At 51.4% G+C, this 16,173-nt stretch overlaps 1 protein-coding gene across 2 annotated transcripts in view; it reads right to left on the bottom strand.

The window, feature by feature from the left end:
• The window catches only part of TRAPPC8 (trafficking protein particle complex subunit 8), a 170,714-nt gene that overhangs the window by 21,451 nt on the left and 133,090 nt on the right, over positions 1–16,173 (bottom strand). For both annotated transcript variants that reach the window (XM_075353322.1, XM_075353323.1), the window contains one exon: positions 10,267–10,363. In XM_075353322.1, coding sequence (XP_075209437.1) covers positions 10,267–10,363 — 97 coding nt within the window. The remainder of the gene's footprint in view (positions 1–10,266; positions 10,364–16,173) is intronic.

The following is a 16,173-nucleotide window of genomic DNA, read 5'->3' as shown; positions in this document are numbered from 1 at the left end:
TTATACAGAGCTCAGCATTCAGAGAACTGCTAGATCTGCAGCAAAGAAAACAGATTTTAATAAAAATGAAAGCAAATAGCCCAGTAAGTGTCACATCGCTGGAATCAGGAGCTCTGTCTCTACATTATGCCACTCTTAGATGAGGTAGCAAAAACCTGGTGACAGATTCCCTTTAAGGGGCATTTACAATGCAAGATAAACTTGGTTTTGACATGTAATCAGGCTACCGATCACCCGATGAACGAGCAAAATGTTCGTTCATTCAATGCAATGATTTTATACAGCATAAGAAGCTCACTGCTCTTAGCAGTGCATCGTCTTGTGTAAACAGGACTTGCACTGCCGAGAACAATGGCAGCCTACACGCACTGAGTAATTACTATAGAGAGAAGCAAACCTGAGGTTCAGTGTTCGGACTTTCATGAAAAAAAAAAAAAAATTAATCTGAGTTTGCGTGCTTTACGTATGAACTCCACTTGCGCGAGCATTGCTGTGCATTATTAGCCCAGTGCGAGCAGCTTGCAGTGGTTTAACAGCCTGCACTGGGGTAACAACAGTGACATAGGATGTATGGTATGCACAAAGGGGAAAAAAAAAAAAAAATGAAGAAGAAGAGGGAGGGAGGGGGGGGGGGGGACCCCTCCCACCCACCTCCGGCAGTGGTCAGAGACCTGAATTGCCCAAATAGTTACTTTGATTCAGGTCAAATATGGGTCCCAAACCGATCTTCATTAAAGTTCGTCTGACCCCGCTGACCCAAACTTCCACGGGTCCGCTCATTTCTACTCCGCACATAGTTTGCTTTGGTCTGCCTGTATAAATAGCATTCAAACAACCACCAGTTGGTAAAAGATTCCCTATCAGCAGTCAGATCGTGCTACCGGTCAGTCTGTTTAAGTGGACCCTAATACTGTTTACATCGAGCTGGGAATGCAAACAGCCCAGTGTTGGCCTCCACTGATCTACTATTGATGATCTATGCTACATATAGACAATCAATATCAGAGTAGTGGACGACCCCTTGAAAGGGAGCATCTCTTAAAAAATTTGGTATTTACCTGCAGCCATAGCAGTAATTGCAAGGTAACTACTATTTTAATACTTGTGGCTATCTAAATGTAAGTTAAGAAAATAAAAAAAGTATAAATCTCCCTTCAGTGCTACAATGCGGCTCCTTCACTGACAGTCTGCTCGCTCCATACACTGCAGAACAGGCTGACCATCATGGTACATGATCACAATGTAGTAAGTGTGGAGACAAAGGAGTCAGTGGGTGCTCTCGTCTGCTGATCCGGCCACCTTAGGCTAGGTTCACACTGCGTTTTTTTGACGCTGCATTTTTGTGCATTTTTTTGCGGCAAAAAACGCACCCGCGTCAAATAAACGCGGCAAAAAACACACGCGTTTTGACACGATTTGGTGCGTTTTGTTGCTGCGTTTTTGCTCACTGCGTCTTTATGCGTTTTTTTTATCAGTGAACAATGCCATTAAAGATTGTTAAAAAAAAAAAAAAAAAAAAAAGGTCTGATGTCATTTCCTTCTTCAATATGTTCTTCATCCTCTACTAGTGTATGCAGGAGAGCAGACAGCTGCAGAACTACAAGGCTCAGCATGCTCCATACAGGACTGTATGCTGGAGGGAGAGGCAGAGGGAGCAGAACTACAAGGCTCAGCATCCTCCATCCAGGACTGTATGCAGGAGTTTTTTGCCCCCCAAAAAAATGGTGTGGGCTTCGCCATATTTTTGTATGCTAGCCGGGTACAGCAGGCAGGTACAGGCTGACCCCAACCCCAGCTGCCTATTTGTACCCGGCTGGGAACCAAAAATATAGGGAAGCCCTTTTTTTTTTTTATATATTTCATGAATTTCATGAAATAATTTTTAAAAAAAAGAGAATTTTGTTTACTTACCGTAAATTCTTTTTCTTATAGTTCCGACATGGGAGACCCAGACCATGGGTGTATAGCTACTGCCCCCGGAGGACACACAAAGTTACTACACTCAAAACGTGTAGCTCCTCCCTCCCAGTATATACACCCCCTGCTAGCCAGTCCTAGCCAGTTTAGTGCAAAAGCTGAAGGAGGACATCCACCCACAAGTAGAGATAGAGTTAAACCCGGAGTAACCGGAACCTCTGTCTACAACAACAGCCGGTGATAACACACGGAACAAGAAACCTGCCAACAGGCAACAGGGAGGGTGCTGGGTCTCCCATGTCGGAACTATAAGAAAAAGAATTTACGGTAAGTAAACAAAATTCTCTTTTTCTTTATCGTTCCTTTATGGGAGACCCAGACCATGGGACGTTCCAAAGCAGTCCATGGGTGGGAAACAGAAACACTGAGAAGTAGGCGAACCTAACTTCACAAATGGGCGACAGCCGCCTGAAGGATGCGTCTGCCCAAGCTCGCATATGCGGAAGCATGAGCATGCACTTGGTAGTGCTACGAAAAGGTATGCAAACTAAACCAAGCGGCAGTCTGACAGACCTGCTGAGCCGTAGCCTAGGCCTGAAAGCCTAAGAGGCACCAACAGCTCTGGTCAAGTGTGCCTTGATCCCCGACGGGAAAGGCACTTGAGTACGCTGGTAGGTATCGGAAATGGCCGACCTAAACCAACGAGCCAGGGTCGGCTTAAATGCCGAGAGGCTTACGCTGACCAGTGGTCAGCACAAAAGAGAGGTGCACCGCCTAAGAACAGCGGTGCGAGACACATAGATCCGGAGCGCCCGCACCGGATCCAGAGTATGCAACGCCTGTTCAAAGCGATGAACAGGAGCCGGACAAAAGGAAGGCAGGGAAAATGCCCCGGTTAAGGTGGAAGCAGCAACCACCTTAGGGAGAAGTCCGGAGTCGGACGGAGAACCACCTTGTCTTGATGAAAAACCAAAAAAAGGGGGGACTCCGAAGAGAGTGCAGCCAAAACAGAGACTCTCTTGAGGAGAGTTATGGCCACTAGAAAGACCACTTTCTGTGAAATACTAAACAAAGAAACCTCCCTAAGAGACTCAAAGGGGGGTTTCCAGAAGCCGTGAGGACCGAATTAAGGTCCCAGGGCTCCAAAGGCCGCCAGTAAGGCGGAATGATGTGAGATGCGCCCTGTATGAAGGAACGCACCTGAGCCCGCCGGGCGATACGCCGCTGGCACAACACTGACAGAGCCGAGACCTGTCCCTTAATGAGGGAAAGTCCTAGCTGAAAACCGGACTGTGAAAGAGACAGGAGGGTCGGCAAGGCTAAAAAGGTCAAAGGACACTTTGAAGCTCGAGTCATAGCGGAGATGACTTCAGGAAGGATACCAGAAGTCGCCAAGATCCAGGACTCAAGAGCTACGCCGTCAATCTGAGAATCCAGAATTCAGACGGAAAAAACGGACCCTTTTGAGAAAAGGTCTGAACGGTCTGGAAAATGCCATGGCAACCCAACGGACAGAAGGAGCAGGTCAGGGTACCAAGCCTGCCTGGGTCAGACTGGAGAATGAGAATGACCCGACGGCCCCCTTAACTGATCTTGCGCAGGACTCTGGGCAAGAGGTAGAGACGAAGCTGGGATCAGACATGAAGCAGTGTGCCTACCGCAAAACCTGAAGATTGTGGACCACGGTTGGACAGCTGAAAAGTCTGCCTCGCAGTTTTCACATCTAGGATGTGGGCTGCGGATATGGTGGACTAGGAGTCCCTTGTCCACTGAAGAATGATAAGCCGCCAAGATTGCCAGGCGGCTGAGTTTCCCGCCCTGGAAGTTGATGTAGGAAAACGCTGTCACGTTGTCCGACTGGGCTCAAATGTGCCTAGCCGCCAACAGATGGTGAAGGCTTAGAGAGCTAGAAATACAGCTCTGATTTCCAGCACATTGAACCAGAGGGCTGATTCGGACAAAGTCCAAGCGCCCTGCGCTCCACAGTGGAGATATACTGCTCCCAAGGCGGAAAGACCAGCACCCTGGTGAGAATCACCCGGGACGGGGCCAGGAAGGAGCATTCCTGAGACAGAGTGGCCAATACCACCACTGCAACGAGCCCCTGGTTAGTGGCGAAGCCACCACTCCGAGAAGGAGGGAGGTCGCGTGTACAGCGGAAACCCTCCAGTCTCAGAGGACGCAGGAGAAACTGGGCAAGGATCGCTGCCAGTGACGCCACCGTCTGACCAGCACCTATTTGGTGTCTGATAGAACGACGTCGACCGCCAGCGGAGGGACTACTGAACGACTAAGAGCAGCCTCACAAGCGCCGACAGAGTCTGGAATTGCGTCCCTGAAAACCTCTGATGCGAAGACAGAGTGGGCCTGGACAGAATGACAAGCCACCCAAATAGATTAGAGTGGTGAGAGTAAGCGAAGTACTCTGCTAATAGTCTGCACTGGATGAAACCCTGAGAAGAAGGCCGTCCCGGGTAAACGATCACTGCCAATCCTTAGGGGTGCAGGATCCTATCGCAGCAGCCCCATGAGAATACTCGAAGGGCCGTGGCTAACCGCAAGGGAAGAGCCACGAATTGGACCACTCTGATGGCAAAACGTAGTCAACGCTGGTGTGAACCTGCGATTGACCCCTGTAGAAAAGCATCTCTGATGCCGCTGACTACTAGGGAATCTCCTTGGGTTCTTGACTGATCCGGTGAAAAACCCACGGAACAAGACCGGGACTCCATGTGAAAACGCCACACCTGACCATGCTTGAAAAGCTAAAGATCCAGGTCGGAAGGCACCGCCCTCTTCGGGGACTAGAAATAGATTGAAGCAAAAATCTCAGAACCGTTCCCAGCGGGAACCGGAACAATTACTCCGTTGGCCTGCAAGAAATGCCACGGCCTGTGAGAAGGCGGCGGCCTTGGAGCCGGGAGAAGTTGACAGAGAAAATCTGTTTGGCGGGTGGACAGAATTCCATCCTGTAGCCATGGGAGATATAAACTCGCCCCCACAGAACGGAGACGTGGTAGAACCATACGTCGCCAAGTGGAGAGAGCCTGCCACCGACCAAGGAGGTGGTTGGCGTGGCCAGATAGCTCGGAGGAAGCTGCTCCGTGGTAGCATCTCCTGCGGTCTTTTGAAGACGCAGCTTCAAGCCATTTGGTTCTAAGAACTAAGGCCGAGCTAGAGGACGATCAGAAGGTGGAACGGAAACCACCGAAACCTCAACTGATTCCCGCCCTGGTTTAGGTTTGTGGCAAGGAAGAACTCTCGTCGCCGAGAGCTTCCTAAATTTCATCTAGTTGGTTCCGAAGAGACTGGTCCCACCAAAGGGAAGCCCAGCAAGGAACCGCTATAGAGGCATCTGCCTTCCATTGCCGAAGCCACACCTGCGGAAGCGAGGAAAGTAGCCAAAACCACCGCTGTGCGGTGTCCAGCATGGCAGACTTGGCAGAGGATGGAAAGACTGAAGTCTGGAGGTCAGGCAACCGTCTTGGGCATAGAGTCCCTGTGAGGGAATGCATCTCCTCTGAGGAGCCATCAGCCACTGACATAACGGTCCGGGCTGAGCCACCTGAGGTGAATGAGCCCACCTCTTGACCCCCATTGGTGGACGGGGGAAACCCAGTCCTCAGAATCACGCTTCATGGGAAGCGACTGTCAGAGCGGCCCCTGGGCTGGTCACAGGGGCCTGAAAACTGGAGTGGTTAAGGAACACACATTGTGTTCACCTAGATAAGATAACTCCGGCGGATTGAGGTCCAGTACAATATTAATGTACCGTGGGATCCTTATAGAGGTGCCGTCAGCCACTGATACAACTATCCGGGCTGAAAGTCTGGACACCGGAGTGGCCACGCTAGGCGAATGAGTACACTCCTTGACCACCTCTGATGGGAGGGGGAGACAGGCAGCAGAACCCCGCTGTGGGATCTGCAGGACAGGCTGCGGGCTTGGACGCAGCGGGCTGAAAACTGGAGTGGTTAAGAAACACACTCCTGGTCTTGTTAAAGGTATACTGATGCCTTATTGCCAGCGGAGAATACTCCCCTGATACAGGCGGATGGAGGTCCAATACAAGTATAATGGACGCAATCTAATCATTCGCATCCCCGTCATCTACGGACGGATCAAAGTACGTACAGCAGCGTCCGAGCCCCTGATAGAGACATCCTCCTCGTCCAGTGAGTCAGCTCGTATCGGAGCTGCGGGACGGGGAGGACAGAGGACCCTGCGTCTCCCTGTCAGGAGGACGGGGTCTGTGAGCTTTGCTGAGCAGGCAGAAAACGCCCTGAGAAGGGGGTTGCATGCTCAGCGGATGCCGGGACAGCCGACCCCTGGAAAAAAGAGATTCCCCCAGGGGTGCCGGAGCAGCTGGAGGGACCATGCATGAGCCTCCAAGCTGAGGGGCCACAGCGGTTATGAGCTCGGTACAGCCGTACGAGACTACCAGCAGTGGATAATAAAAAACAGCCTGCAGCCTCGCTCTGTGAGACCTGCTGCAGAGGTGGGGGGCTCTGTCTAGAACGTCTAGAAAACACAAGACGGGTTCAGCCTGGGGAGACTCCAGGCTGAGGCACCACCACCTAAGAACCATTACAGTAAGGGTCTGTGCCGGTTCAGGCAATATGAGCCTACATGCAGAACATGTAGTGCACAGCCTTGGAGCTTTGCTCCTAGTGAGACATGCTGCTGAGGAGGAGGTATCATAATAAAGAATTAACTCCTTCACAATGCACTGATAGTATATAAAAAGTGCACAACCAGAGGTTGTGACTTGTCAGGCCGCTATTGTGAGTGCCCCCCCCAGGTTCCAAACCTGGACCCCCAGTCAGATATTCACTCCCTTGCCCCCCCAAGCCAGCGCCGATCAGCGTACTAAGAACGCTGAGAAAATGGCGCTAGAGTGAGGAGGGAGGGCGGGGGTTAACCCAGGAGCGGGAACGGAGGGCTAAGAAATGTACAGGGGGAGGGAAACATCTCCTCAACAAGGAGTGTCCTCCCCTGTGCAGAGCGGCGGTTGGGCGGCGCTGCAGCGTCCCCCTGCATGACTGACATGCAGGGGAACGAGACGAAAGCTAGGCCGCGGCTGAAGCCGGGGCCTAGAGTTAAACATGCGGCCGAAAATCAGGCATCATCGGCGCGGTACACAGAAAAAACAGTGGAACCGGCCGGAAACATAGTAAAAGCAGCATTATCCAAGTCAAACACTGTCCCCGTAATAAAGTGCCCCACATTGCAGAAGGAACCTCTGAATAACGTCTCTATACTTAGCTTAGAGACGCAGGGTCCAGTCCCTGGTGGGGTGGGGGTCCAGTGCTCCTTCCAGCAGGGTCCTGCACAAGGGCTGCGGATGGATGCCGGTCTCCTGCAAAGCAGTGAGAACCGTGTTGGCTCCCACTTCAAGCCAGAGCCCCAGCATGGGATGGTGAAGGAGCGCGGCATGAAGGGCTCTTGCCCTGAATCAACCTTAACAGCACTGCCGCCAGGGGAGTGTGAAGGGACATGCCGGGGGTCCAGTGGACCCGCTTTTCTTCCAAATCTTTAAAAAAAAATGAAAATCAAAAAAAAAGGATGCATGTGTGTGTGTGATTCCTCCTGACACAAAGCATGAAACTGGCTAGGACTGGCTAGCAGGGGGTGTATATACTGGGAGGGAGGAGCTACACGTTTTGAGTGTAGTAACTTTGTGTGTCCTCCGGGGGCAGTAGCTATACACCCATGGTCTGGGTCTCCCATAAAGGAACGATAAAGAAAAAAATGACGTGGGCTTCACCCAATTTTTGAGTCCAGCCGGGTACAACTAGGCAGCTGAGGATTAGAATCCACAGTGCAGGGTGCCCATACTTTCTGGGCACCCCCGCTGTGAATTGCAGTCCCGCAGCCACCCCAGAAAATGGCGCTTTCATAGAAGCGCCATCTTTTGGCGCAGTATCCAACTCTTCCGGCTGCCCTGATGCCGGGTGGCTCGCTGGATAATAATGGGGTTAGGGCTAGCTGTATATTATCAGCTGGCCCTAAGCCCGAAATTCAAGGTGTTACGCCAATATTAGACATGGCCACCATGAATTTCTAGTAAAGATAAAAAAAACCACAACACACAAAAATATTTTTATTAGAAATAAAACACAACACAATTAGTGACTATCTTTATTGAAATAAAGAACCCCCCTCCGCAGTAATCTTGGGTCAAGGGTCCCGCGCCGTCCAATCCGGATCCAATATTATCTGATTGGTCTGCTGGAAGGCAAAGCGATCAGATGATGTGTCAGGTTCTAGGGGCTGAAGCACATCACACATCAGCTGATTGTATAAAAGCCATTTATACAATCAGATGATGCATCGGTGCCAAAAAAAAAAAATCAAAAAAAAAATCACTCACTTATGTGCTGATTACCGGCAGCTCCTGGAGCGAGTCTGATCCCGTCCGATCGCTGCAGCAGCTGCCGGTAATCAGGGATGAAGTCTCCTGACGGCATCCGCTGACAGGTTAAGCCGGCCGGGCGCCCGCGTCACCGCGATACTTACGATCAGCTGACGCGTCAGGTGACTGCATCAGGTGATCCATCGCCAGGTCCTGCAGCTATCGGAAGTGTCCCGGCCATCTGCACACAGCTGGAGCGGCGATACCGTGAGAGAAGATGGGAGCGGGCATGGCACCGGGACCCTGCAGACAGGTGAGTATGACTTTTTTTTTCCTACTGTTCACTTTTGTTTTCGCAGCCGCTTCCACCTCCTGCCCGTACATGGCGCCGCACGGCAGCATGCACAGGACTGGAGGTGTAAGCGGCGGTGACGGTACCGGGAGGATTCACGCTTCTGTGTTTACTGACAGAAGGAATCCTCTTCCTGTACACGTCACTTTATTACCCACCTCCTGCGTTTATAGCTGCGTTTTTGGTCTTAGAAACGCACCAAAAAGCAGCTATTTGCGTTTCTCATTGCGTCTTTCAACATCCCATTGCACTCAATGGATGAAAAGCGCAGTGAAAAACGCGGGAATAATTGACATGCTGCATTTTTGTGGCACCACAAAAACGCAGCTGAAAAAAAAAACGCTGTGTGAGACAGCAAAAATGAAAACTCAGACTTTGCTGGGGAAGCAAAGTCATGCAGTTTTTTGAGCAAAAACGCACCCGAAAACTGCGCAAAAACGCACTGTGTGAACTTACCCTTAGAAAGACAGAATGGCCCAGGGCTCATCCCAACTGAACGCCTAACCTCCTTAACCATGGGAGGAACACTACTCAGACAACACAGGGTGAGGGAATCACAATATTAAGGCTTTATTGGATCCCCAAACAATTAATGGCATATAGCACATAACCAGCAAAACCACAGAATGTAACCGGCAACAGTTTCTCACCCTTCCACTGGCTCACCAGGGATTAGAATGTCCGTGCCTCAGAGCTTCCAGAGCTACTTACTCCAAACCAGCAGCACCCAGCTTTCATCGGGCACCCACCGAGAATGGAAGAACGCCAGATTTAGGTAGCTGGCTGAGGGCCGCAAAGCCTGTAGTCAGGTGACGGGATTGTCCTAAGCTGGATTCCTTCCTTAGGTAGTCCTTGATATCTCAGCCGAATCCTTGCATTTGATGCTGAAGTCCATATAGTATTATAATCTAAGTTAATTATGACTTGCGAGTTGGATCCGCAGATCCTAGATTGGTATCATGTAGCTAGAGTTTGGCAATGTACAGTCCTCCTTCTTAGTGGAAAAGACTGGGCTCTTATTGGCTAGATTTCAAGCCGTATACAAAATATCTCTAGTAGTAATGGTCTCTGGCAGAGACGAGGGAGACACCGCTAAGTTACATTGCATCTAGCAATATACATAGTAATACGATGGGAAGTTCGCATAATTGATTTGTCTGGGTATCTGACCTTCATTGGCCAAGGCAATTACATGAGTCAACAAGAACTTTAACACAAGACTCCTAAAGGCCCAGTCACACACTTACCAGCGATCGAGACAACGATACGACCTGATAAGGATCGCAGGTAAGATGCTGGTGAGATGTCACATATACAGATCTTAACAATGACGCAGTGCTTTGATTATTTTTTTTTTTTTAAGTCAAAACCAGAAGTGGATACAAATGGAATGGAAAATATAAAAAGGAGGTATCAGACCACTTCTTCCTGCTTAACCTCCCTCTCCATTTGGCTAAAAAAAAACCCTGCATCTTTGGCCCAACGTGAGCCTCCTTCCACTGCCCGCCAGTAACACAGTTTTCCATTGTTCTCCCAGTTCATGTTCACCATGCCTATGGGCAGTTTTGGAGGCAGTTCAAGAATGATTTTTCAGTTCTTTAAATAAATGAATCTATAAATGTTAAGTCACAGAAAAAACTACCTTTATCCGCTGTGGGATTGACAGATTTCTGCAGCTTCCAGTTTTTACTACTGCTGGATACTTGTACTATATGAAATTCTCTAATACCGGCTTCACTCTAGAAGGAAAAAAAAACAAAAAAACAAAAAAAAACAAAAAAACTATTGTGTTAGAGTTATTTATTACACATTTATACTAACTTTGTAAAACACAAAAGTCTGCATTTGAAGGCTGGCCATACACATCAAATAGCGATCAGCCGGATGCTTGATCCCGGGGAATACTCAGAATGGCGAGAGGTGAACAGGTCGTCAAGTCCCAATACACAAAATGAAGGGAATTTTGTTTACTTACCGTAAATTCCTTTTCTTCTAGCTCCTATTGGGAGACCCAGACAATTGGGTGTATAGCTTCTGCCTCCGGAGGCCACACAAAGTATTACACTTTAAAAAGTGTAACCCCTCCCCTCTGCCTATACACCCTCCCGTACATCACGGGCTCCTCAGTTTTGGTGCAAAAGCAGGAAGGAGGAAACTTATAAATTGGTCTAAGGTAAATGCAGTCCGAAGGATGTTAGGAGAACTGAAAAACCATGAACCAAAAGAACAATTCAACATGAACAACATGTGTACACAAAAAAAAACAACCAGCCCGAAGGGTACAGGGGCGGGTGCTGGGTCTCCCAATAGGAGCTAGAAGAAAAGGAATTTACGGTAAGTAAACAAAATTCCCTTCTTGTTTGTCGCTCCATTGGGAGACCCAGACAATTGGGACGTCCAAAAGCAGTCCCTGGGTGGGTAAAAGAATACCTCGATAAAAAAAGAGCCGAAACGGCCCCCTCTTACAGGTGGGCAACCGCCGCCTGAAGGACTCGCCTACCTAGACTGGCGTCTGCCGAAGCATAGGTATGCACCTGATAGTGTTTCGTGAAAGTGTGCAGACTAGACCAGGTAGCTGCCTGACACACCTGCTGAGCCGTAGCCCGGTGCCGCAATGCCCAGGACGCACCCACGGCTCTGGTAGAATGGGCTTTCAGCCCTGAAGGAAGCGGAAGCCCAGAAGAACGGTAGGCTTCAAGAATCGGTTCCTTAATCCACCGAGCCAAGGTTGACTTGGAAGCCTGCGAACTCTTACGCTGGCCAGCGACAAGGACAAAGAGCGCATCTGAACGACGCAGGGGCGCCGTGCGAGACACGTAGTGTCGGAGTGCTCTCACTAGATCCAAAGAGTGCAAATCCTTTTCACATTGGTGAATTGGATTAGGGCAAAATGAAGGTAAGGAGATATCCTGATTGAGATGAAAAGGGGATACCACCTTAGGGAGAAATTCCGGGACAGGACGCAGAACCACCTTATCCTGGTGAAATGCCAGGAAGGGGGCTTTGCATGACAGCGCTGCAAGCTCCGACACTCTTCGGAGTGATGTAACTGCCACTAGAAATGCCACCTTCTGCGAAAGACGTGATAAAGAGACATCCCGCAGCGGCTCGAAAGGTGGTTTCTGAAGAGCCGTTAGCACCCTGTTAAGGTCCCAGGGTTCCAGCGGACGCTTGTAAGGTGGAACTATGTGGCAAACTCCCTGCAGGAACGTGCGGACCTGCGGAAGCCTGGCTAGGCGCTTTTGAAAAAATACGGAGAGCGCCGATACTTGTCCCTTGAGAGAGCCGAGTGACAAACCCTTGTCCATTCCGGATTGAAGGAATGAAAGAAAAGTGGGTAAGGCAAACGGCCATGGAGTAAAACCATTATCAGAGCACCAGGATAGGAAGATTTGCCAAGACCTGTAATAGATCTTGGCGGACGTTGGTTTCCTGGCCTGTCTCATGGTGGCAATGACATCCTGAGATAACCCTGAAGACGCTAGGAGCCAGGACTCAATGGCCACACAGTCAGGTTGAGGGCCACAGAATTCAGATGGAAAAACGGCCCTTGTGACAGCAAGTCTGGGCGGTCTGGAAGCGCCCACGGTTGACCCACCGTGAGATGCCACAGATCCGGGTAGCACGACCGCCTAGGCCAATCTGGAGCGACGAGAATGGCGCGACGGCAGTCGGACCTGATCTTGCGTAACACTCTGGGCAGCATCGCCAGAGGAGGAAACACATAAGGCAGTCGAAACTGCGACCAATCCTGAACTAATGCGTCCGCCGCCAGAGCTCTGTGATCTTGAGACCGAGCCATGAATGCCGGGACTTTGTTGTTGTGCCGTGACGCCATGAGATCGACGTCCGGCGTTCCCCAGCGGCGACAGATCTCTCGAAACACGTCTGGGTGCAGAGACCATTCCCCCGCGTCCATGCCCTGACGACTGAGAAAATCTGCTTCCCAGTTTTCTACGCCCGGGATGTGAACTGCGGAGATGGTGGAGCCTGTGGCTTCCACCCACTGCAGAATCCGCCGGACTTCCTGCAAGGCTTGACGACTGCGAGTGCCGCCTTGGTGGTTGATGTAGGCGACGGCAGTGGCGTTGTCCGACTGGATACGGATCTGTCTGCCCTCCAGCCACCGATGGAAAGCCAATAGGGCTAGATACACTGCCCTTATCTCCAGAACATTGATCTGAAGGGAAGACTCTACCGGAGTCCAGGTTCCCTGAGCCCTGTGGTGGAGAAAAACCGCTCCCCACCCTGACAGGCTCGCGTCCGTGTTGACCACAGCCCAGGTTGGGGGTAGGAAGGATTTTCCTTGCGATAGAGAATTGGGAAGGAGCCACCACTGAAGAGACGTCTTGGTTGCAAGGGAAAGAGAGACGTTCCTGTCGAGGGAAGTCGACCTCCTGTCCCATTTGCGGAGAATGTCCCATTGGAGTGGCCGCAGATGGAATTGCGCGAACGGCACTGCCTCCATCGCTGCCACCATCTTCCCCAGGAAGTCCAGGTGTCGCAAAAGCGGGAGAGCCTGCCACCGACCGAGGATGCGGCTCGGGGATGCCGAGAGTCATGAGGAAGCCGCCTTGGAGGCAGTGCCTCCTGCGGCCTTTTGGGGGCGTGACTTGGACCACCACGCATAGGAGTTCCTCTGGCCTTTCTCCGGCCTGCTGGACGAAGAGGATTGGGGCTTGGCGGAGGGACGAAAGGACCGAAACCTTGATTGTATTTTTCGTTGCTGAGGTCTCTTAGGTTTGGACTGGGGTAAGGAGGAGTCCTTTCCCTTGGATTCCTTAATAATCTCATCCAAATCGTTCGCCAAACAAGCGGTCGCCAGAAAACGGCAAACCGGTTAAGAACCTCTTGGAGGCCGAGTCTGCCTTCCATTCGCGCAGCCACATGGCCCTGCGGACTGCCACAGAATTAGCGGATGCCACCGCTGTACGGCTAGCAGAGTCTAGGACTGCGTTCATGGCGTAGGAAGAAAAAGCTGACGCTTGAGAAGTCAAAGACGCAACCTGCGGAGCAGAATTACGTGTGACCGCATTAATCTCAGCCAGACAAGCTGAGATAGCTTGGAGTGCCCACACGGCTGCAAAGGCCGGGGCAAAAGACGCGCCCGTGGCTTCATAGATGGATTTCACCAGGAGCTCTGTCTGTCTGTCAGTGGCATCCTTTAGCGATGAGCCATCTGCAACCGATACCACAGATCTAGCCGCCAGCCTAGAGACTGGAGGATCCACCTTGGGACATTGAGCCCAACCCTTAACTACGTCAGAGGGGAAGGGGTAACGTGTGTAAGTAAGGCGCTTAGTAAAGCGCTTGTCCGGAACCGCTCTGGGCTTCTGGACAGCATCTCTGAAGTTAGAGTGATCGAAAAACGCACTACGTGTACGTTTGGGAAACCTAAACTGGTGTTTCTCCTGCTGAGACGCCGACTCCTCTACAGTAGGAGGCGGGGGAGAGAGATCCAACACCTGGTTGATGGACAAGATAAGATCATTCACTAAGGCATCCCCTTCAGGTGTATCAAGGTTAAGGGCGACGTCAGGGTCAGAGCCCTGAGCTGCGACCTCCGCCTCGTCCTCCAGAGAGTCCTCAAGCTGGGAACCCGAGCAGTGTGAAGAAGTCGGGGAAGATTCCCAGCGAGCCCGCTTAGCCTGTCTAGGACTGTGGTCCGGGCAGGAGTCCTCCACGTGAGACCTAGGGCCCAACCTGGGAGCGCGCTGCGGCGCGGACCGAGAGGGGCCTGGAGGCGACGATCCAACAGGGGCCGGGGCCTGTGTAAGGACCGGTCTGGACTGCAAAGCTTCTAGCAGCTTGGCCGACCATTTGTCCATAGACTGAGCCATGGATTGTGAAAGTGACTCAGAGTTTCTCAGCAAAAGAGGCGAACTCTGTCCCTGCCGCCTGGACAGGGGGAGCAGGGGGGTCTACATGAGCCGAGGGGCCCACTAGTGACCGAGGCTCCGGCTGAGCAAGCGAAACAGGGGTCGAGCATTGCTCACAGTGAGGGTAGGTGGAACCCGCAGGTAACATAGCCCCACAAGAGGTACAGGCCGCAAAAAAACCCTGTGCCTTAGCACCTTTGCTCCTTGTGGACGACATGCTGTTGTCTCCTAGGAGAGTGATCACTGAGGGTATATGGGAAAGGGTATACAGCCCGACCGAACAGAAATATATATATATATATATATATATAAATACGTATCTATTCCGGCACCCTAGGGGGACCAGCACAGGGTGACCGGTGTGGCTTACCGACCGCTAAAAAGCGGAGTGTGTGTCCTCCAGATTCCCTGCCTTAGGTCTCCCAGAGCTGCAGAGCTCTTTCCTGATAATCCTCCACCGGCAGAATGCCAAAAAATGGCTGCCGGAGCTCTCAGGGGAGGAGTGGAGCCATGGGCGGCGCTAGAAAAGTGCGGGAATCTGGGGTCCCCACAGTGATCAGTGAGGGGGGAGGAAACATACAGGATGCTGCGGCCCTCACATCCGACGTCAGGTCGGCAGTGCCGCCCTTACCCCTGACAGGCAGGCCCGGGGGCGGGATTTTTGCTACTAGGCCGCGATGAAGCCGGGGACTAAATTTAAGACCGCGGCTGACAAGCAGGCGCGGTCGGCGCGGAAGTCCGCCGGTCTTCTCAAATCAGCAGCTGCTGCAGCGTCCGGGAAGAAGGCGCTCCCTGCACAGTCCCCATGGGGACACAGAGTACCTTAGAGATGCAGGGCCCGGTCCCTGAGGATGAATAGACTCCTGTCCGGCAGAGTCCCACAGGGGCTGCGGAGGGAGCACGGTCCCAGTAAATGGATGACCGGTCAGGATCCCACTTCTCCCAGAGCCACTAAGGGATGGTGAAGGAGACGGCATGAGGCTCCGGCCTTTGTACCCGCAATGGGTACCTCAACCTTAACAGCACCGCCGACGTAGTGGGGTGAGAAGGGAACATGCCGGGGGCCCCGTGGGGGCCCTCTTTTCTTCCAACCGATATAACTAGTATGAGAATGCATGAGTGGATGTGTGCCTCCTTCCACACAAAGCATAAAACTGAGGAGCCCGTGATGCACGGGAGGGTGTATAGGCAGAGGGGAGGGGTTACACTTTTTAAAGTGTAATACTTTGTGTGGCCTCCGGAGGCAGAAGCTATACACCCAATTGTCTGGGTCTCCCAAAGAAAACAAGACATTTCGGCTGACAATGTAATGTCAATGGAGTCTCCTGACTCTACCTTGACCGATTAAGGAAGACCAGGATCAAGCTTTTGGCAGTCACCCAATCTTATCTGTTCGGTGGGCTGAGCATTCCTGCGGGAGTCATGAGGGAGAGCTGACCGTAGGCACGCACATCTAATGTGTACGGCCATCTTATGCCAGAGCCGTGAAACCCAATCTTTATTTTCCCACACATCTGCCTTCACGTGAGTCTGGATACTCCCATATACATTAGGTGGTTACCAGTCCTGAACTGTTATACGTTTCAGATCATTCGGGACAGATGGCATCCTTCCTTGTATGGCTACAGTTTTCTGCATCCGCTTTACACTACTGTCTGTAAAGCGCCATA

Source organism: Anomaloglossus baeobatrachus, chromosome 6 (genome assembly GCF_048569485.1).
Source record: "Anomaloglossus baeobatrachus isolate aAnoBae1 chromosome 6, aAnoBae1.hap1, whole genome shotgun sequence".
In the NCBI taxonomy this organism is placed as follows: domain Eukaryota; kingdom Metazoa; phylum Chordata; class Amphibia; order Anura; family Aromobatidae; genus Anomaloglossus; species Anomaloglossus baeobatrachus.
This window is presented reverse-complemented; position numbering and strand designations above follow the sequence as displayed.